Source organism: Saimiri boliviensis, chromosome X (assembly GCF_048565385.1).
Source record: "Saimiri boliviensis isolate mSaiBol1 chromosome X, mSaiBol1.pri, whole genome shotgun sequence".
Taxonomy (NCBI): domain Eukaryota; kingdom Metazoa; phylum Chordata; class Mammalia; order Primates; family Cebidae; genus Saimiri; species Saimiri boliviensis.
Genome location: NC_133470.1, coordinates 73,267,067 through 73,291,712, shown reverse-complemented (window position 1 = coordinate 73,291,712; position 24,646 = coordinate 73,267,067). Strand labels below are relative to the sequence as shown.

The following is a 24,646-nucleotide window of genomic DNA, read 5'->3' as shown; positions in this document are numbered from 1 at the left end:
CAACAGACATATGAAAAAATGCTCATCATCACTGGTCATTAGAGAAATGCAAATCAAAACTACTTTGAGATATCATCTTAAGCCAGTTAGAATGGCAATCTTTAAAAAATCTGGAGACAACAGATGCTGGGGATGATGTGGAGAAATAGGAACACTTTTACACTGTTGGTGGGAGTGTAGATTAGTTCAACCATTGTGGAAGACAGTGTGGCGATTCCTCAAGGACCTAGAAATAGAAATTCCACTTGGTCCAGCAATCCCATTACTGCGTATATATCCAAAGGATTATAAATTGTTCCACTACAAGGACACATACACACAGATGTTCATTGCAGCACAGTTTACAATAGCAAAGACCTGGAACTAACCCAAATGTCCATCGATGATAGACTGGACAGGGAAAATGTGGCACATATACACCATGGAATATCATGCCGCCATCAAAAACGATGAGTTTGTGTCCTTTGTAGGGACGTGGATGAACCTGGAAACCATCATTCTCAGCAAACTGACCCAATAACAGAAAATCAAACACCGCATGTTCTCACTCACAGGTGGGTGATGAAAAATAAGAACACAGGGACACTGGGAGGGGAGCATCACACACTGGGTTCTGTTGGGGGGAAACAGGGGAGGGACAAGGTGGGTGGGGAGTCGGGGAGAGATAGAATGGGGGGAATGCCAGATATAGGTGATGGGGAGGAAGGCAGCAAATCACACTGCCATGTGTGTACCTACACAACAATCTTGCATGTTCTTCACGTGTACCCCAAAACCTAACATGCAATTTAAAAAAATTGTTTGCAAAAAAAAAAAAAAAGAAAGAAAGAGAGAGAAAAATAATACGGCAAAAAGGATGTGTTAGGCAGTTCTTGCACTGCTGTAAATGAATACCTGATACTGGGTAATTTATTTTAAAAAAAGAGATGTAATAGGCTTATAATTCTGCAGGAGGTACAAGAAGCACAGCACATGTATCTCCTTCTGGGGAGGTCTCAGGAAGCATTTGCTCACAGAAGGTGAAACAGGAGCTGGCATATCACATGGCTAGAGCAGGAAGAAGGGTGGGGAGGTAGGTGCAACACACTTTTTAATAAACAGATCTCATGTGAATTCAGAGTGAGAGCTCACTTATCACCAAGGGTATGGCCCAAGACATTCACAAGGGATTTGGCCCCATAATCCAAACACCTCCCATCAGGTCCCATCTCCAACATTGGGAATTACATTTCAACATAAGATTTGAGCAGGGACAAATATCCAAACTATGTCGTTCCACCCCTGAAGCCCCCAAAGCTCATGTCCTTTTCACATGGCAAAATACAATCATGTCTTTCCAACAGATCTCCAAAGTCTTGGCTTGTTTCAGCATTAACTCATAAGTCCAAAGTCTCATGTGAGACAGAGCATGCCCTTTCCACCTATGAGGCTAGAAAATTAATTGCTTATTTAAAATCAATTAATTCAAACTACTTACTTCAAAGATACAATCTTGGAAAATCAGAAATAAAAAAGGAAACATTACAATTGATTCTACAGAAAAAGAAAAGGTCTTCAGAGACTACTATGAACAACTAAAAGTTTGCATACTTGAAAACCTAGAAGAAATGGATGAATCCCTAGAAACTTACATTCTCTCAAGATTTAACCAGGAAGAAATATAAAACCTGAAGAGAACAAAAATGAGTAGCAAGATAGAATCATTAATACAAATAATCATCAAAGAAAGCCCAACATCAAGTGGATTCACAGACAAATTCTATTAAACATAGGCAGAACTAATGCCAATCATCCTGAAATTGTTACAAAAAGCTGTGGAGGGGAAAATACTCCCCAAATAATTCTGTGAGGCCAGTAACATCCTGATACCAAAACCAGAGGACAAAAACAATAAAAGGAAACTACAGGTCAATATCCTTGAAAAGTATAGATGCAAATATTCTCAGCAAAATACTGATGAATTAAGTCAACAACACATAAAATAGATAATATGCAATGACCAAATGTGTTTCATACTAGGAATGTAAGGATGAATCTACATATATAAATCAATAAATGTGACAATCCCAGCAATTTGCAATGCCAAGTTGAAAGAAGGGCTTGAGGTCAGGAATTAAAGGACAGCTTAAGCAACATAGTAAGACATCCACCTCTACAAAAATTTTTTTTTAAAAACTAGATAAGCCAGGCTTGGTAGAACATGCCAGTAGGCCCAGTTATTCCAGAGGCACTTGAGCCCAGGAGTTTGCAGCTGCAGTGAGTTATAACTGCACCATTGCTCTCCAGCTTGAGTGAGGGAGCAAAACACTGTCTTTAAATAAATAAGTAAGTAAATAAATAAATAAATAAATAAATGTTATATATTACACAATCTGAATTAAAAACAAAAATCATATAAAAATCTCAACACATGCAGAAAGTATGTTTAATGAAATTTAAATTCCTTCATGATAAAAGAGCTAAATGAACTTTGGGGGCATAAAAGGGAAATACCTCAAAACAATAAGAACCATTATGACAAACCCACAGTCAATATCATACTGCATGGAGAAAAGTTGAAAATATTCTAAGAACTCAAACAAAGAAAATATGCCTATTCTCACCAGCCTGATTCAACATAATACTGGAAGTCCCAGTGATAAGGTTTGGCTCTGTGGGTCCCCGCCTAAATCTCACCTTGAATTGTAATAATTCCCAATTGTCAAGGGCAGGACCAGTTGGAGGTAATTGAATCATGGGGGGTGGTTTCCCCCATGCTCTTCTCATGATAGTGAGTGAGTCGTAGGATATCTAAAATTTTTATAAGCGTCAGGCATTTCCACTTCTTGCAGTCATTCTCTCTCTTGCTACCCTGTGAAGAGGTACCTGCTGCCATGATTTTAAGTTTCCTGTGGCTTCTCCAGTCATGCAGAACTGTGAGTCGATTAAACCTCTTTTCTTTATAAATTATTTAGTCTCATAGCATCATGGCAATGAATTAATACAGTAAATTGTAATGAAATAGTGGGACAGTGCTGTAAACATACCCAACACGTGAAAGCAACTTTGGAACTGGATGGGTAACAGACAGAGATGGAAGTTTGGAGGGCTTATAAGAAGTCAGGAAGATGTGATAAAGTTTGGAACTCTCTAGAGACTCGTTTAATGGGTTTGACCAAAAAGGTGATAGTTACATGGACAATGGAGTCCAGGCTGAGGTGGTTTCAGATAGAGATGAAAAACTTGTTAGGAACTGGAATAAAGGTGACTCCTCTTCTTATGCTATAGCGAAGAGATTGGCAGCATTTTGTCTCTACTTTAGAGATCTGTGGAACTTGGAACTTGAGAGAGATGATTTAGGGTGGGAGAAATTTCTAAGTGGCAAAGCATTCAAGAGAAATCACAGCACAAAACTTTGGAAAATCTGAAGCCTGATGACACAATAGAAAAATCCCATTTTCTGGAAAGAATTCAAGCCATCTGCATAAATTGGAATAAACAATGAGGAGTCAAATGCTAATCACCAAGACAAAGGGGAAAATGCCTCCAGGGCATGTGAGAGATATTCCCATCACAGGCTTGGAGGCCTAGGAGGAAGAAATGGTTTTCTGGACAGAGTTCAGAACTCCCCTGCTGTGTGAAGCCTAGGGACTTGGTGCCCATTGTCCTAGCTGCTTCAGCTGTGGCTACAAGGGCCCAATATTCAGCTCAGAATATTGTTTCAGAGGGTGCAAGCCCCAAGCCTTGGTGGCTTCCATGTGGCATTGGGCCTGCAGGTGTGCAGAAGACAAGAATTGAGGTTCAGGAACCTCTGTCTAGATTTCAGAGGATGTATGGAAACTATTGGATATCCAGGCAGAAGTTTGCTGCAGGGACATAACCCACAAGGAGAACCTTTGCTAGGGCAGTGCTAAAGAAAAATGTAGGGTGTGAGCCCCTACACAGAGTCCCCACTGGGGAACTGCATAATGGAACTGTAAGAAGAGGGTCATTGTCCTCCAGACCATGGAGTGCTAGATTCACCAACAGCTTTCATCGTGCACCTGGAAAAGCCACAGACATTCAACACCATCCTGTGAAAGCAAGCAGGAGGGAGGTTCTACCCTGCAAAGCCACAGGGGCAGAGCTGACCAAGGCCATGGGAGGCCACCCTTTACATAAGTATGACCTGGATGTGAGACATGGAGTCAAAGAATATTATTTGGGAACATTAAAGTGTAATGACTACATTGGATTGCTGAGTTGCATGGGGTCTGTGACTCCTTCATTTTGCCCAAATTTCTCCCATTTGGAATGATGTATTTAACCAATGCCTGTACCCCATTGTATTTTAGGAAGTAACTAACTTGCTTTTGATTTTATAGGCTCATAGGCAAAAGGGACTTGCCTTGAGTCTCTTCTCAGATGAAACTTCAAACTTGGACTTTTGGGTTAATGCCGGGATTACTTAAGACTTTGGGGGACCATTGAAAGGGCATGATTGTGTTTGGAAACGTGAGGACACAAGATTTTGGAGGAGCCAGGTGTGGAATGATATGGTTTGCCTCTGTGTCCCCACCCAATTCTCACCTTGAATTGTTATAATCCCCACATTTCAAGGACAGGACCAAGTGAAGGTAATTGAATCATGGGGGTGGTTTCCCCATGCTAATATTCTAATAGTGAGTGAGTCTCATGAGATCTGATGGTTTTATAAATGCCTAGCATTATCCCTGTTGGCAGTCATTCTCTCTCCTGCTGCCCTGTGAAGAGGTGCCTTCTGCCATAGTTATAAGTTTCCTGAGGCCTCCCCAGCCATGGAGAGCTGTGAGTCAACTAAATATATTTTTAAAATAAATTACCCAGTCTCAGATCTCTCTTCATAGCAGCTGAAGAACTAACTAATTTACCCAGCCAGAGCAATCATGAAAAAGAAAGAAATAAAAGTCATCCAAATTGAAAAAAGCAAGTCAAATTTTCCCAGTTCACTGATAATATGATCTACAGTTAGAAAACTTCAGTCTCCACCAAATATCTTTTCAATTTGAGAAATTAATTTAGTAAAGTTTGAAGATCCAAATACAACACAAACTGATAGCATTTCTGCATACCAATTATGATCCAGCAGAGGATCAAATAAAGAAGACAATCTCATTAACAACAGCTAGTAAAAAAAAATAGCTAAGAATAATTTTAGCCAATGAGGTAAAAAATATCTACAAGAAAAACTATAAAACACTGATGAAGGTAATTGTAGGTGTCAAAAACAAGTGGAAAAATATCCCTTGCTCTTGGATTGAAAAAAATAATATTATTAAAATGATCATACTGCTCAAAGCAATCTACAGATTTAATGCAATCCCTAAAAAATGATTTTTCACAGAAATAGAAAATAATATCATCAAGTTTACATGGAACCAAAAAAGAGGCTGAATAGCCAAATAAAAACTAAGCAAAAAGAATAAGGCCAGAGGCATCAATTACCTCACTTCAAATTATACTATAAGGCTACAGTAACCAAAGCAGCATTGTACTGATATAAAAATATACACATAGATCAAGGGAACAAAATAGGGAACACAGAAATAAAGCCATGTACTCAGAGCCAACTTTTTTTGTGATAAAAATCAACAAGAACATATACTGGAGAAATTACAACATTTTCAATAAATGATGCTGGGAAAATTTGATTGCCATATACAGAAGAACGAAATTGGACCCTTATCTTTCACCACATGCAAAAATCAACTAAGGATGAATTAAATACTTTTGCAAGACATGAAACCATTAAAGTACTATAAAAATAACAAAGGAATATTCTCCTGGACATTGGTCTAGGCAAAGTGTTTATGAATAAGAGTAAAAAGCACAGGCAACAAAAACAAAAATAGACAAATGGGACTTAATTAAGCTAAAAATCTTCTGCACAGCAAAAGAAATAATCAAGACTGAACAGACAATCTACAGAATGGGAGATAATATTTGCAAATAATGCATGTGACAAGGAATTACAAGCCAGAATTTAGAAGGAACTCAAACAACTCAAAAAGAAAACTCCAAATAATCCCAATACAAAGTGGGCAAAGGACATGAATAGACATACAAATGGCTAACAGGCATGTGAAAATGTTCAACATCATGAGTCATCAGAGAAATGTAAATTAAAACCACAATGGGATATCATTTTACACCAGTAGGAATGGCTATTTTTTAAAAGAGAAAAAATAACAAATGTTACCGAGGATTTTTGAAAAGACAAAAAATAACAAATGTTTGTGAGGAGAAAAGGGAATGCTTATACACTCTTGGTAGAAATGTAAATTAGTACATTCACTACGGAAAATAGTATGGAAATCTCTCAAAGAACTACAAATAGAACTACCATTCAATCCAGCAATCTCACTCCTGGGTATCTACCCAAAGGAAAATAACTCACTGTATCAGAAAGATATCTGTACTCATATGTTTATTACAGTACTATTCACAACAGCAAAGATATGGAATCAACCTAAGTGTATATCAACAAATGATATAATAAAAAAATGTAAGATACATATATATGCAAGATATATATATGCAAGACATATCTATGCATATATATCTTGTATTTTTTTATCTTAGTATTCATATATATTCCAATAACAATCCTATATATACATAGGTGTAAGATATATATATGTATATATATGACATATAGAGAGAGGAATACTATTTGGAATATATACATAATGGAATACTATGATCCAAAATGTGCTATATAAATAAAAGTATAAACAGAATACTATTTATCCATAAGAAAAAATGAAATATGCCTTTTCCAGAAATATGAATGAAAATGGAGGCCATTATCTTAAGTGTAACAAGTCAGGCACAGAAAGAAAAATGCCATATGTTCTCACTTATAAGTGGGAACTAAATAACGTGTACACAGGAATGTAGAGTGGGAATGATAGACAATGAAAGGTGAAGGATGAAATAGGGCACATGATGAGAGCTTACTTACTGGGTACAATGTACATTATTTGAGTGACAGATACCCAAAAAGCCCTTTTTTTCACCACCATGCAATCTACGCATATGACAAAATGTATTTCTACAGATTTGTATAGAAACAGAATTTTTTATCAAAGAGGGTTTTAATTAAATATATCTCTATTAGCTTACTTTAGTCAAAATAACTGCATGAAAATAGATCTAATTTCTCTTTAGCATAAAATGGTTTCTGTGTAGTTGTGTATTTGTCAGGGCATAAATAAGCATGTGATCTCACTTCACCTTTTAAAAAGTTGTGTAAAATTGTTTGTGACAAATCCAGATTTCTTTTTTAAAAGGTTGCATATGAAACAAACTAATAAGCCATAAACAAAATTTTAGTTAATATTGCTATAATCGGTAAAAAATAAAACAATATTTGGATTAAGAAAACTATCATTTTCATTTCCAGCACCATAACTATGAACCACATTACCATGTGCCTCTTGACTCAAATTATTCACAAAGCTAACCAAAGTCTCAAACATTCAAACAAAATAAAGCTAATTCCATGGGGTACTTATGAAAACCAACCAATGTACTTTTGAAGAGTCATAAGCATGCGTCTATTGAGAGTACTCTTCCATCATTTCAAAACCAGTATGAAAATATCATTACTTTGAAATGCTTTTGTTTGTTTGTTTTAGAAAAGGGGTCCAAAATGCTGCCCAGGCTGATCTTGAACCCCTTGGTTAAAGTGATCTACCTCTTCTTAGGCTCCTAAGTAGCTGGGACTACAGGCACATATCACCACCACTGCTTCCAGGTTTGCTTTTTAATATAATTTCACAATTTGCATTGTCATATTTTCTTAGTAATAGCCATCCAGTTTCAAAATCATGGGAAACTTATCCCATATTTCATGTGAGATTTTCTTCTCAAAGAGACTCTAATTCCAAGTTTACATTTCAGTCAAATATTTAAATAACAGACCTCTCATTAGTTAAGATAGACTAGCCCATTATCAACCACAAGCTTTATTTTTACCCTTTAATTTTTTTTATGGATTCATGGGTATAAGTGCAGTTTTGTTGCCTGGATATTTGTGTAGTGGTGAAGTCTGCAGCCAGTCTTTCTAGGAAGCAGACATCCACTTGGTGATATAAATACATATGAAGCTTTATAAAAATGATCAATTTTTCTTTTCCTTTCTTAAAAAGGTTATGCTTTAAATTTTTTCAGCGTTTTAGAAGGCTCCCATATTACAAGGTAATTTTAAAATGAAACCAGTGTGTCCAAAACGTCACATTTCCTCTGCCTTCACTTCGTTCACCTACATGTCTATCTATTACAGCCATATCAATATTGCAAGGCTCAGTTACTATCCATCAACTATGTAATGCCTTCCCAGGCTCAGTTGAAGTCCATCAACTATATAATGCCTTCCCAGGCTCAGATGAAGTCCATCAACTATATAATGCCTTCCCAGGCTCAGTTGAAGTCCATCAACTATATAATGCCTTCCCAGGCTCAGTTGAAGTCCATCAACTATATAATGCCTTCCCAGGCTCAGATGAAGTCCATCAACTATATAATGCCTTCCCAGGCTCAGTTGAAGTCCATCAACTATATAATGCCTTCCCAGGCTCAGATGAAGTCCATCAACTATATAATGCCTTCCCAGGCTCAGTTGAAGTCCATCAACTGTATAATGCCTTCCCAGATCTCTGCCTCCTCTCTTCTTAAAGGTACGTATAATCACTCCTTCCTATAAATTCCTGTAATACTTGGTGATTGTCTTATGTTTTCCATTATAGTCTGTCTGGTTAGCACAAGGTAAGTGGATACTTGTTTGTCTCACATTTATGTTTGGGAGGTCCTGGAAGTCAAGGAGTATATCTTCCTTATAAATTTCCATATTGCTCAATACCCTGACATGTATTTCTTAAGGGTATAATATTTGTTGAGTAAGTGAAGGAATAAATGAGGGAATCAATGGGTTTCTGTGATTAACTAAAATCTTGGGATCCTGTGTACCCATATATCACCTCCTCACAAGAAGAAAAAGTATTCAAAAGCCTAGTGCATATGATAATTGAAAAGAGAGCAGAAAAGCTATATGCCAAACTAAGAGGAAAAAGAAGGGGTAGCTACAAAATATCTCTTGTGTTTCATTATCCCATGCCCATAAACTTCAAGTAACAGTACTCTAACATTATAATGTTAATGCAATAAGTTACCATAAATATTGTTAATGTTTTGCATGTTTTAATGTATATTTTACTCATATTATCTCCAGACAGCCCATGAAATAAGCAGTATTGATTATTAACTATGACCTTCATTTATAGTTGAGGAAACATATTCAGGAGGGCTGTCATACTCAAGTCGATTTAGCTAAGTTACAAATCAGAATTGGAACCCAAATCTGTAAGTCCTGCATGGTAGATCATGGCTCATAACTGTCTCTCAAACTCCAAAAAGATGCACAGTGTTTACTTTGTTTCACCCCAGCAATGGGAATGGTTTTTGCACACTCTTGTGCTCTGTCATTAATCTGCCCATGCCTCCCACACACTGTGCACACGACTGCCAGACAAGAAATAGAATTAAAAGTGAGCTCTGTGGCCATGAAATGAAAACAAACGACAATTCTGGCAGGCCAAGTTACAAACTAAACCCATCAATACTGTATGCTAACCAACTGAGTCAATGAGCTGTGTTACTACTGAAGATCCAGTGGGATTAATATTTTATCAAAATTTGCATGTAATTGATACCTTTGTCCTTTTCTAAATCATGATTCTTACCTTTATAACAGAGGTACCAGCTCTGGAGAGTGGACTGTGAATCTGTGCTGCAGCAGCCATGTTGGCAATAGTATTGAGATGGTTCATCTGATTCATTGCCATGGCAACTGATGCAGGAGGTAAGCTGACTGGAAGTAGGGGATGAGGCATCATCATAAATGGCAGATCCAGTCCTAAAAGAGACAGCGCATATTAACCTTGTTACATTATTATTATTATCTGAAATAGTTTGTTAAAAAGTATCTAAATTCATTCTTAGTTTTCTTAAAAAAACATTTTTTATTATATTCTAATGTATCTTTGTGCCATTAATAGTACCTGTGGTATTTTATATTGTTTAATAATTTTTAAAATCTTCCTATATCCACATATTTAATTATAAATATTCTTTTTTCTTGCTTTCACTCCCAAAATATTTGTAAGATGTGATCTTTTTTACCCACAAAAAACAACATAAATCTTTAAGCCAAACACAATTGCATTTCAAAAATAAGAACTTTCTTCTTAATCATCATAACCATTTTCTAACATCATAACATTAATGTATTGATGCATTGATAGTTTACAGCTTTACAATTTCATTAAGAGACTTAAGAGACCATCCTGCTGGTAAGGCCGAATGTAGATTCGCTAAGCTTCAGAACTATAGAAGAAAACAAGACTTGGAATATGTTATACCCTTTTAGATATAAATCTCTAAAATGAATGCTTATATTGATAGCTTTAATTTAAAGTTTTTATCGATAAATAATAACTCCCCTATCAAATTACCAACATATTTTCCAGTTTAATAATAAATAATAACATTGTTGAGTAGTTTCAGGAATTTCATTTGTTTTCTTATGCAAGTTGAAATAATTTTCACACATTTGAATACCTGAAAGAATCTCTCTCAATTATTACCCACATCCAACTAGTGGTAACCACAGATATGCCATAATGTAAATGGCAACTTTAAAATAATTGTCTGCTTATCCCTTGATAGGCTTGGATTTGTAGGACAAAAGGTCTTTGAGCAGAGTCTACTAAAAGTTAGTCTAGCTTTGGATGTAAACGTGACTATCAGTCAACCATAGCACTTATTATAAACCATTACCTCTACAGTAATCTTGCCTTATCTTGGACAGAGCCCAGAAAGCAGTAATCTTTAATAGATGTTCTAAAACATCCTTCCCTATAATTTTTCTAAATTATCACAAACTACAGAAATTCTAAGGTGGACAGCATTTATGTTGGTCCTGCACACAAGTATTAAGTATTAATAACGTTCTGTATTTTTCTCTTCGTAATCACTTCACTTTTCCTTGCTTCCCTTATCACAACAGAAAAAGAACATCAGTGAATTTATGGGAAGTATATTAAAAAGCTCCGTAAACCTTATTCCTCAAAACAACAGTGGTGGTAATACAAATACTCAAAACACAAATTTTTAGGACAAAGATTTTCTCACATTCAATGGCTTCTTTTCATTTTCTTAACAGTGTGCTTCGCAGAGTAGTTTTTAATTTTAATAAAGTCCAATTTTAATGGGAACTAGAAGGAAGAAGCAGTGTTAATTTATTTGAGGGTCATCTCCTGATTTCAATTATAATGGTTGATCTAAAACTGATAACAACGAAGTACAAAGGCAGCACAAGCAATGGAATGCATTTCCAGATAGGTCAGGTCCCATACAACACTCAAGTGAGCATCACAATTAAATGAATTCCTAAATAAAGAAAACATTAACCACCAGTGCTTCTGATAAAAAGATAGCCACAAAATGCACTGTTATCAGAATTACACAAGAATAAAACCTAACCTGAAAACTTAAATTCTAAATGGAACTAGAAAAGGAAACATTCTCAGTACTCCCTATCTGATTCCATATCCCAAAGTTAGAAACGTTTTAAACTTTTCTCCTATTCATGTTCACCTATGGCTCACTATCCCTAAATCCTTTTCAGGAGAAGCCTTCCAAACCAAACTTATGAGCTATGAAACATTTTTCTTGCAATTATTAATTTATCAAAGAAGCCTCAAAACAAGGCTTACAACATTGAATTCAAAGTGGCCTTTTCCACGCTCTTTTAATTATTTTTACTTTTTAATTGTTAAAATTTTTATTATAAATTGACAAATTATAATTGTATATACTTATAGAATACAAAGTGATCCTATTATATATTATATATGTGTACACATATATATACACACACATATATGTATACACAGACACACACAATGTGTGATAATTAAATAAAGCTAATTAATATAGCCATCACCTCAAACACTTACCATTCTGGAGAACATTATGCTAAGCAAAATAAGCCAAGCACAGAAAGACAAGCACTGCATAACCTCATTTGTATGTAGAACTCATACCCTTTTAAACTAGAAGCATGTTTTCAGTTAGCCTTCTAAAAGTACTTAGGTACATAAGCATTTTTATACTTAAATTATCATATAGCTTATGCAATAATGATATTTTATAGTACGTATTGAACTAATCACTGTTTGTCTTTCTCCTGAAACCTTAACATTATGTTCAACATAATAACAACAATCAATGACTTAAGTAGGTTTCTATATAAGGCTATCATTTACCGCAAGCCCAAGGTAATTATAGGCTTCAGTCCTTCTTTGTGTATACTGCTTCAGTCACAAATTGATCAATCTTAGATGAAAAGTAGCCATCAGTGCTTCCCTTTACTATTCAAATAAGCTTTTGTTCAATTTACACTTCCCTTAACAGTGTAATAATCTTTCCTCCTTCTCCAAAGATTTTCAGCATCACCTAGACACCATCTGGCGATAATAAGAGATAGGCCTACTTAAAATCCAATTGACATGCAAACTAAATGCCTACTACAAAAAGAATTTAACAGTCCATTGGCAGTCAGTTTTAAAATCTAATACAACAAACATTTCAAATGACCATGAAAGGTTTAAAACTCATACTTTGAAATCATGACCTCCAATAACTGTCAATTGACTATAATGCCCTAGACTTTAAGCTTACTCTAGTACTTACATTACACGCCAGTTTAACAGTGACCCCTGTGAGGTCTCCATGGAAAGCATATGCAAATACTGAATTGTGATAGCAAAACTTTTCCAAAACTGAACACATACAATTAAAAGCCATTAGTAGTACACACTACACCAGCAATCTGGCTGACTTAGTCACACGCCAGATACACACATAGCTTTTTAATAATATGGTAATAAAGAATTTAATAATGCTTTAGGAATTCATTTAAAAAAACACCAAAATGAGTTATCTCTTTTTCTGATGACCTCATGGACATTATGCAAGTTACTATAATTCCTTTTTTTAATGAGACGGAGTCTCACTGTGTCATAAAGGCTGGAGTGCAGTGTAGATCTCGGCTCACTACAACCTCTGTCTTACAGGCTCAAGCGATTCTCCTGCCTCAGCTTCCCGAGTAGCTGGCATTACAGGCATGTGCCACCATGCCCAGCTAATTTTTGTATTTTTAGTTCAGACAGAGGTTCACCATGTTGGCCAGGTTGGTCTCGAACTCCTGACCTCAAGTGATCCACCCAGCTTGGTCTCCCAAAGTCCTGGGACTACAGGCATGAGCCACAGCACTCAGCCTATAAGAATAATTTCTAATGCATCTTGATATTTCAGCAACACCTATAATTTTTATGTAAGTGCATAGCAGCACCTCCTTCTAGCCATGAAAAGTACAAACTTTACTAATCCTCTAATTCTCTATCTTAATCACACATTGCTTTGATTTCCAAGTCACGTTGACTTCTGTAATATTTTGTCATTTCTACAGGGACCACCAGGCATTAATCCCTTGATACAAGTACCCTATCTTCCCATTTACTCTTCATCTGGCTTTTCATTTGCTTTTCCACTCCCATTTTAAGACTTCCAGTGACTACTTACTGCTAATAGAATAAAATACAAGCATTCTTATTTCATCCAAAATTACCTTTCTGGTTGTAATGTTTCATTATATTCATCTATGTATGCTGTACTCTAGCCCCACTGGGCTATTTAGGTCCACAGTTTGAATTCACGTTAGCCTTCACTCATGTTAATGCTTCTCTCTGGAATCTGCTTTCCTAACCCAATTGATTTGCTTAAATAAACTGTCCTTCTCTTTAAAAAATAAACAGACTGGTTTTAGAGCACTCTTAGTTTAACAGAAGACATTAGCAGAAATTATAGAGAATTTCCTTATACTGCCACTCTGCCATCACACAGTTGACCCTCATATTAATGTCTTATAATAATCCGTTATATAGCTACATTTGACAAATCAGTATTGATCTATTAATATTAACTGCAGTCCAGAGTTTACAGGAGAGGTCACTTTTTCTATCCCTCCCCCCAACCTCTGGCAACCACTGGTCTTTTTGGGCTCTATAGATTTGTTTTTACTTGAATGCTATCTAGTTAGAATCACACACTATTTAGCCTTTTCAGACTGACCTGTTTCAGTTAGCAATTTGCACTTCAGGTTCATCCAAGTCTTTTCAAGGTTTGACAGCTCATTTGTTTTTATTGCTAAATATGGTTCCATAGTACATATATACCACAGTTGGTTTATGAATCCACCTATTAAAGGATATCTTGGTTGTTTCTAATTTTTAAAAATTATGAGTAAAGTTACTATAAACTTTGGCGTATAGGTTTTTGTGTGAACTTAAAAGTTCCCCATTGATGTGTATAAATACAGGACTATGTTTACCATTGTAAAAAAAAAAAAATGCTCAAAATGTCTTCCAAAGTCATTACACGATTTTGCATTCCCATGAACAACAAACTGAAAGTTTCTGTTGCTCCAAATCTTTGTGAGCAATTGAGGTTGACAATTTTGGATTTTATGTAAGTGCATAGCAGCACGTCCTTCTAGCCATGAAAGGTACAAACTTAAGTAATCCTCTAATTCTCTATCTAAATCACACATTGATTTGATTTCCAAGTCAAGCTGATTTCTGAAATATTTTGTCGTTTCTACAATGACTACCAGGCATTAAACCCTTGATACGAGTACCCTATCTTCCCAATGAGTACCCTATCTTCCCAATCGGTCTCCCTGTGGCTTTTCATTGGCCTATTGGCTTTTCATTCAACAGGTGTGTATGAGTATCTCCTAGTCGTTTTAATTCGCAATTCCTTAATGACATATTATATTGAAGATATTTTCATATGCTTATTTGCCATCTGTGTCTTAATCGATGAGGTGTCTTTCAAGGTCTTTTGTCCACTTTTAAATTTGGTTTTTCTTATTGTTGAGATTAAAAGCTCTTTGTATATCTATCAGTCCTTTATCATATATGACTTGTGCAAACACTTTTTCCCATTCTGTTGTTTGTCTTTTCATCCTCTTAACAGTGTGCTTCATGGAGTGGTTTTTAAGTTTAATGAAATCCAATGCATTAGTTTATTTTAAGGCTTATGCTTTTGATATTGTATCTAAAATCTCATTGTCAAACCCAAGGTCACCTAGATTTTCTCTGGTGTTATCTTATAATAGATCCAGAGTTTTGCAATGTAAATTTAGGTATATGATCTTTTTGAGTTAATTTTTGTGAAGGGCAGATGGTCTGTGTCTAGGTTCATTCTTTGCATGTGATATCCCAATTGTTCCACTGTAATTTGTTGGAAAATGCTATGATTCTACTATTGAATTGTCTTTGTTCCTCCATCAAATACCAATTGACTATCTTTGTGTAGATCTATTTCTAGGCTTTCTATACTATTCTATTAATATTAAGCCATTTGTCAGTTCTTTTGCCAAAATAACACTATTGTGATTACTATAACTTTATAGTAAATAATGAAGCATGGTAGTATCAGTTCACTACATTTTTTCTTATTTAATATTTTTCTGGCTATTTTGGGTCTTTTATTTTCCAATAAATGTTGCAATCACTATGTGAATAACCATAAAACAACTTCCTTGGATTCTGATTGGGAATACATTAAAACTACAGATCAAGTTGGGAAGAACTGCTTTTCTAATGATATTGAATCTTCCTATCCATGAATATAAGATATCTCTCCATTTATTTGTATATTTCTGGATATTTTTCATCAGAATTCTGTAGTAGTTATTCTAATAATATTATATATAGTTTGCTAGGTTTATGTTTAATAATTTCAATTTTTGTTGCTAACTTGAACAACTTTGTGTTTTTATTTGTACAAATTTAAGTGGTACAAGTGCAGTTTAGTTACATGGATATACTGTGTAGTGGTGAAGTCTAAGCTTTTAGTGTAATCATCATCTAAAAAATGTACACTATACCCATTAAGTATTTTCTCTCCTCCTTCACACCCTTCTCACTGTCGCATCCTTCCAAGTCTCCAATGTCTATTATTCTACACTACGTCCATGTGTACACATTGTTTAGTTCCCACTTATAAGTTTCTGACTTTCTGTTTTAGAGTTGTCTCACTTAAGATGTGTTTTTAATTTCAAATTGCAATGTTCATTGTTGGTTTATAAGAAAGCACTTAATTTTGTATGTTAATTTTGTAGCCCGCAACCTTACTATAATGTCTTCTTAGTTCTAGGAGTCTTCTTTGTAAATACTTGTGAAGTTTTCGGACAAATGAAATTTTTTCTTGCCTAATTTGCATATATTTTATTTCTTTTCTTGTCATTTTGCACTAGCTAAGGTCCCCACTTTAATGATGAATAGAAATGATGAGTGGGAACATCCTTTCCTTTTTTGTGATCTCAGGAGAAAAGCATCCAGTTTTTCACCATTGAGTAAGATGTCAGCAGTAGGTTTTTATAAATGTTCTTTAATAAGTTGAGGCAGTTCCCCTCTATTTCTATTTTTTTCTAAGAGTTTTTATTATGAATGGGTATTGTATTTTCTCAAAAACCTTTTCTGCATCAACTGTTAGTATCATATTATTTTTATTCTCTAGACTACTGATCACATTAATTGATTTAACAGATCACATTAATTGATTTTCCAATGTTGAGTTACTGTTGCATACCTGGAATAAATTCCACTTGGTCATGGTGGGCAATTTTCGCTATACATTATTGACTTTAATTTACTATTCTGTTTTCAGGATTTTTGCATTATGCACATCAGAGATACTGTTCCATAGTTTCCCTTTCCTATGTCGTCTTTCTCTGGTATTTTGGTGTTTGGATAATTCCGATCTCATATAATGAATTAGAACATATTCCTAGTGCTTCTATCTTCTGGAAGAGATTGTAGATAATTGGTGTATTTTCTTTAAATGTTTGGTAGACTTTACCTGTGAACCCATTTGCACATAGCACTTTCTGTTGTGGAAAGGTTTTAATTATAGATTCAATTTCTCTAATATGTATAGGCCTTTTCCGATTATCTGTTTCTTCTTGTATGAGTATTGGTAGATTGTATCTTTCAAAAAAATTGGCTCATTTCATCCAAGTAATCAAATTTGTGGGTACAGAGTTGTTGAGTATTGCTATATTATCATTTTAATGTCATATGATAAACAGCGATGGCCTCTCTTTATTTTCTGATACTAGTAATTTGCATCTTCTCCCTTTTTCTTAGTTAGCCTGCCTAGAAGTTTATAAACTGTATTTGTCTTGTCAATGAAGCAGCTTTTGGTTTCATTGATTTTTCTGTTTATTTTCTGTTTTCAATTTTATCCATTTCTATACCAACAATCATTATTAATGTTCTTCTGCTTTCAATTTAATGTTTTATCTTTTCATTTTCCTAAAGTGGAATCTTTGGTTACTGACTTAACCTCTTTATTCTTTTTAATATATTAATTAATTCAGTGCTATATATTTTCATCTAAGCACTGCTTTTGCTACATCCTATGAATTTGGATAAATAATATTTTCATTGTCATTTACTTTAAAATACTTTTAAATTTTTCTCTTGAGGGTTCTTCTTTGATTCATGTGGTATGTACAAGTGTACTGTTTTATCTACCAGTATTTTTGATTTTACAACTGTCTTTCTGTTATTGGTTTCTCATTTAATTCCATTATGACTGAGAACATACTTTGTCTAATTTTCATTCTTTTAAATATGTTAAAATATATTTTGTGGCCCAGAATGTGGCCTCTCTTGGTGAATATTCCACATGAATTGAAGAGGAATTTTAAATTTTTATTAAAAATTTTAATATCTTCAAAATTAAACCATTAAAAATTTTAATGTTTTTCAGTGGTTGCCTTAGAGTTTTCAATATAGATTTACAATTATTCTTAATCCATTCACAAATATCACTATACTATTTCAGGAGTTACAAATGCCTTATAACAGAGTATTCTCAATTCTCAATTTCTCCTTTCAGTCCTTTATAACAATGTTCTCATTTATTTCACTTATCCGCAAGGTATAATCACCCAATACATTCTTTTTAAAATTACTTTTTCTTGTTATTGTTGGTATTTCAATAGCTTTGGGGGTACAGGTAGCTTTTGGTTACATGGATGAATTGTATAGTGATGGAATCTGAGATTTTAGTGCACCTGTCACCTGAAAAGTGTACACTGTGCCCATAATATAGTTTTTTTGTGCCTCACGCACCCCCTACACTCCTCCCTTCTGTTTCTACAATGTCCATTATACCAATGAGTATTTCTTTGCATACATATAACTTAAATCCCACTTATAAGTGAAAATATACAGTACTTGGTTTTCCATTCGTGAGTTACTTCACTTAAAATGATGGCCTTCGGCTCCATCCAAGTGACTGCAAAAGTTATTAATTTCTTCTTTTTGTGACTGAGTAGTATTCCATGGTGTATACATATAATACATTATCTTTATCTACTCATCAGCTGATGAGCACTTAGGTTGATTCCATATGTTTGCAATTGTGAATTGTGCTGCCATAAGCATACAAGTGCAGGTGTCTTTCTGATATAATGACTTCTTTTCTTTTGGATAGATGCACAGTAGAAAGATTGCTGAATTGAATGGTAGATCTACTTTTAGTTCTTTGAGAAATCTCCATATTGTTTTCCACAGAGGCTATTCTAAATTACATTCCCATCAGCGGTGTAATAAGTGTTCCCTTTTCATTACATCCATGTCAGCATCTATTGTTTTTTTAAATTTTTTAATAATGCCAATTCTGGCTGGGGTAAGGCAGCATCTCATTGTGAGCTTAATTTGCATTTCCCTATTGATTAGTGATGTTGAGCATTTTCTCATATGCTCTTGGTCATTTGTATATCTTTTTTTCTTATTTCCATAGGTTTTTGGACCACAGGTGGTATTCAGTTACATTATTAAGTATTTTATTGGTGATTTCTGAGATTTTGGTGCACCCATCACCCAAGCAGTATACATGGAACCCAATTTATAGTCTTTTACCCCTCACCCACCTCCCACATTTTTCGCAGAATCCCCAAAGTCCACCGTATCATTCTTATGCCATTGCATCATCATTATTTACCTCTCTCTTATGAGTGATAACATACAATGTTTTGGTTTTCCATTCCTGAGTTACTTCACTTAGAATAATAATCTCCAGTTCCATCTAGGCTGCTGTGGATGAAATTAATTTGTTCCTTTCTATGGCTGAATAGTAGTATATATATATATATATATATATATATATATATATATATACACACACATATAAAATACATAATTATATCACAATTTCTTTATCTAGTTTTTGATCAATGGACATTTGGGCTGGTTCCATATTTTTGCAATTGTGAATTGTGCTGCTAAAAATGCACAGGTATCTTCTTTGTATAATGACTTCTTTTCCTCTGGGTAGATACCCAGTAGTGGGATTGCTGGATCAAATAATAGTTCTACATTTAGTTCTTTAAGGAATCTCCACACTGTTTTCCACAGTGGTTGTACTAGTTTACATTCCCACCAGCACTGTAGAAGTGCTCCCTTTTCACTGCATCCACACCAACATCTATTATTCTTTGATTTACTGATTATGGCCATTCTTGCAGGAGTAAGGTGGTATCAAATAAGAAACTGTGGGTTTGACTTGTATTTCCTGTATATGTACTTTTGATAAGTATCTACTAATGTCATTTGCCTACTTTTTTGATGGTATTGCTTTTGCCTTCCTGATTTGTTTGAGTTCTTTGTAGATTCTGGGTATTAGTCTTTTGTTAGATGAAGAGTTTGCAAACACTTTCTGCCATTCTGTGAGTCGACTATTTACTCTGAAGATTATTATTTTTGCTGTGCAGAAGCTTTTTGTTTGTTTGTTTAATTAGGACCCAATTTATTTATTTATTTATTTTTATTACATTTGCTTTTAGGGTCTTAATCACAAGTTATTTGTCTAGGCCTATGTTTAGAAGGGTTTTTTCTAGGTTTTCTTCTAGAATTTTTATTAATTGAAGTCTTAGATTTATGTCTTTAATCCATCTCGAGTTTATTTTGTATTTGGTGAAAGACATCTAGTTTCGTTTTTCTACATGTGGCTATCCAACTTTCCCAGCACATTTGTTGAATAGGGTGTGCTTTCCCCAATTTATGCTTTTGAATGCTTTGTCAAAAATCAGCTTTATTTCTGGGTTCTCTATTCTGTTCCATTGGTCTATACATCTATATTCATATCAGTACTATGCTGTTTTGGTTACTATATCCTTGTAGTATAATTTGAAATCCAGTAATGTGATAGCTCTCCACCTTGTTGATTTTGTTTAGAATTGCTTTAGCTATTCTGGCCAATTTTTTTCTTCCATTTCAATTTTATAATAGTTTGTTTGTTAATTCTGTAAAAAAATATGGCATTGGTAGTCTGATAGAAATTGTAATGAGTCTGTAGATGGCTTTGGGCAGTATGGCCATTTTAGCAATATTGATTCTTCCAATCCATGAGCATGGAATGTTTCTCCATTTGTTTGTGTCAACTATTATTTCTTTCAGGAGTGTTATGTAGTTCTCCTTGTAGAGATCTTTCAACTTATTGGTTAGATGTATTCCTAGATATTTTACATTTCTGTGATCATTGTAAATAGAATTGCATTCCTAATTTGGCTCTCAGCTTGAATCTTACTGGTGTATAGAAATGGTACAAATTTTTTGTATGTTGATTTTTGTATCCTGAAATTTAGTAAGGTCATTTACCATGTTTTGAAATCCTTTGAGAGAGTCTATAGGGCTTTCTAGGTATAGAATCATATTGTCAGTGAAGATAGATATTTTAACATCCTCTTTTCCTATTTGGATGTCTTTGCTTTCTTGCTCTTGCCTGATCGCTCTGGCTAGGACTTCAAGTACTATATCACATAGGAGTGGTAAAAGTGGGCAACATTCTCTTGTTCCAGTTCTTAGGGTTAGAATGCCACCAGTGTATGCCCTTCCAGTATGATGTTATGATGTTCGCTGTGCATCTGCCATAGATGACTTTTATAATTTTAAGTTATGTTCCTTCAATGCCTCATTTGTTGAGGGCTTTTATAATAAATGAGTGTTTGTTTTTATTGAATTCTTTTTCTGCATTTATTGAGATGATCATATGCATTAGGTTTTAAATTATGTTTAGATGGCGAATCACATTCCTTGACTTGCATACATTGACCCATCCCTGCATCCCTGGGATGAAACCCACTTGATCATTATGTATTATCTTTTTGATGTTGTGCTATTGGATTTGGTTTGCTCATATTTTATTGAGGATTTTTTTCATCTAGGTTCATCAGGGATATTGGTCTGTAGTTATCTTTTTTTGGGTATGTGTTTTCCTTGCTTGGGTAACAAGGTGATGCTGGCTTCACAGAATGAATTGGAGGGGATTCTCTCTTTCTCAATATTTTGGAAATGTTTTAGTAGTATTGGTGCCCTTTCTTTGAAGGTCCAGTGAATTTGGCTTTGAATCCATCTACCCCTGGGCTTTTGTTTCATTAGCAATTTTAAAATTACTGATTCAATCTCAGTGCCTGTTGTTGGTCTGTTGAGGATTTCTGTTTCTTCCTGATTCAAGCTAGAAGGGTTGCATATTTCCAGAAATTCATCCATTTCCCCTAGGTTTTCTAGTTTGTGTGCATAGAGGTGGTCATAGTAGTCTCAAATAATCTTTTGCATTTATGTAGTGTTAATTGTAATATCTCTATTTTATTTCTAATTGAGCTTACTTGAATCATCTCTCTTCTTTTCTTGTTTAGTTTAGCTAATGTTCTATTGATTCTGCTTATCTTTTCAAAGAACCAACTTTTTTTCATTGATTTTTTCATTTTGTTTCAATTTAATAATATTATTTTTAGTTCTTCTCTAATCTTTATCATTTCTTTTCTTCTGCTAGCTTTGGGTTTGGTTTGGGCTAGTTCCTCTAGTTCCTTGAGGTGTGATGTCAGCTTGTTAATTTGTGACTTTTCAGACTTTTTTATATAGACGTTCAGCACTACAAACTTTCCTCATTTCTCTGCTTTTTTTTCTGTATCCCAGCTGTTTTAATAACTTGTGTCAGTATTAACATTCATTTTGAATACCTTTTTAATTTCCATCTTAATTTTATTGTTAAACCAAAACTCTTTCAAAAGCAGATTAATTTCTATGTTCTTGTATAGTGTTGAGGGTTCCTTTGGCAATTCATTTCTAGTTTTATTCCCCTGTGGCCTGAGAAGATATTTCATGTAACTTTGATTTCTTAATATTTATTGAGGCCGGCACGGTGGCTCAATCCTTTAATCCCAGAACATTGGGATGCCAAGGAGAGTGGATCATGAGGTCAGACATTCAAGACTAGCCTAGCCAATGTAGTGAAACCCATCTCTACTGAAAATATTAAAAAAAAAAATAGCCAGGCATGGTGGCTGGTGCCCACAATCCCAGCTACTCAGGAGGCTGAGGCAGGAAAATCACTTGAACCTGGGAGACAGAGGTTACAGTGAGCCAAGATGACGCCACTGGACTCTAGCCCAGGCAACAGTGAGAGATCCACCAAAAAAAAAATTATTGAGACCTTTTTAAAGCTCGTATTTTAGGTTAAGGGGTATATGTGCAGGTTTGCTATATAGGTAAACTGTGTGTCATGGGGGTTTGGTGTACAGATTATTTACTCATACAAGTAATAAGCATAGTACTTAATAGGTATATTTTCTGATCATCTCTCTCCTTCAGCCCTCCACCCTGAAGTAGGCCCAAGTGTCTGTTGTTTTCCTCTTTGTGTTCATGTGTTCTCATGGTTTAGCTCCCACTTTTGAGTGAAAATATGCGGTATTTTGTTTTCTGTTCCTGCATTATTTTCTTGTGGTAATGGCCTCTAGCTCCATCAATGCTGCTGCAGAGAACATGATCTAATTCTTTTTTATAGCTTGCAGTATTCCATGATGTATATGTACAACACTTTCTTTATCCAGTTTACTATTGATGGGCATTTAGTTTAATTCCATGATATAGAATTATATCATCTGCAATTAGGGATAGTTTGACATCCTTTCTTCCTTTTTGAATGCCTTTGATTTCTTCCCCCTGCCTGATTGCTCTGGCCAGAACTTCCAGTACTAGGTTGAATAAGAGTGGTGAGATAAGGCATCCTTGCTTTGTGCTGGTTTTCAAGGGGAATGCTTCCAGCTTTTGCCAGTTCAGTGTGATGTTGGCTGTGGGTTTGTCAGAGATAGCTCTTATTATTTTGTGGTAGCTCCTTCAATGCCTAGTTTACTGAGGGTTTTTAACATGAAGGGATCTTGAATTTTACCAAAAGCCCTTTGTGCATCTATTATGAAAACCATGTGGTTTTTGTTTTTACTTCTGTTTATATGATGAATCACATGTATTGCATATGTTGAGTCAACTTTGCATTCCAAGGATAAAGCATACTTGATCGTGGTGGATAAGCTTTTTAAGTGTTGCTCAGTTTGGTTTGCTGGTATTTTCTTGAGGATTTTTGCATCTGTGTTCATCAAGGATATTGGCCTGAACTTTTCTTTTTTTCTTTTTCTGTTTTTGGTGTGTATCTGAAAGGATTTGCTATCAGGATGATCCTGGCCTCATAGAACAAGTTAGAAAGGTGTCCCTCCTTCTCAATTTTTGGAATAGTTTCAACATAAATGGTACCAGCCCTTCTTTGTACATCTAATATAATACAGCTGTGAATCCATCTAGTCCTTGGATTTTCTTGTTTGGCAGGCTTTTTATTACTGCTTCAATTTTGGAACTCATTATTGATCTATTCAGATATTCAATTTCTTTTTTGTCTAGTCTTAGGAGGTTGTATATTTTCAGAAATATATCCATTTCTTCTAGATTTTCTAGTTTGTGTGTACAGAGGTGTTTATAGTAAGTCTCCAAGGATTTTTTGTACTTCTGTGGGTTAGTGGTAATGTCCCCTTTGTCATTTGTAATTGTGTTTATTTGGATTTTCTCTCTTTTGTATCTTTATTAGTCTAGTTAGTGGTCTATATATCTTATTATTTTTTTCAAATAACAAAATCATGGATTCCTTTATATTTTTAGTGGGGTTAGATCAAAAAAGAAAAATATCATTACATAATAATAAAGAGTTTAATTCACCCAGAAGTCCTAAATATCCTAAATAAATATGTACTCTACAGAGGAGCACCCAGATTTATAAAGCAAGTTCTTAGAGACCTATGATGAAACTTGGATTTATACACAATAATAGTGAGAGACTTCAACATTACACTGACAGTATTGGAAAAATCATCAAAGCATAAAATTAACAAAGATATTCAAAACCTGAACTCACACTTGACCAAATGGGCCTAATAGACATTTATAGAACTCTCCAACCAAAGACAACAGAATACACATTCTTCTCATCTGCACATGGTACATACTCTAAATTGACCACATAATCAAATATTTTTTAAATCCTCAGAAAATTGAAAAAAAGTGAAATTATACCAGCCACACTTAGACAGCAGGATAGTAAAAATAGAAATCGATGCTAAAAAATTCAATCATATAATTACATGGAAATTAAACAGACTGCTCCAGAATGACTTAGGGTAAAT

General features: G+C 34.7%; 1 protein-coding gene across 1 annotated transcript in view; it reads right to left on the bottom strand.

The window, feature by feature from the left end:
* Positions 1-24,646, bottom strand: part of DACH2 (dachshund family transcription factor 2) — a 263,525-nt gene that overhangs the window by 87,674 nt on the left and 151,205 nt on the right. Inside the window, exon 4 of the mRNA XM_074391534.1 lies at positions 9,741-9,913. Coding sequence (XP_074247635.1) covers positions 9,741-9,913 — 173 coding nt within the window. The remainder of the gene's footprint in view (positions 1-9,740; positions 9,914-24,646) is intronic.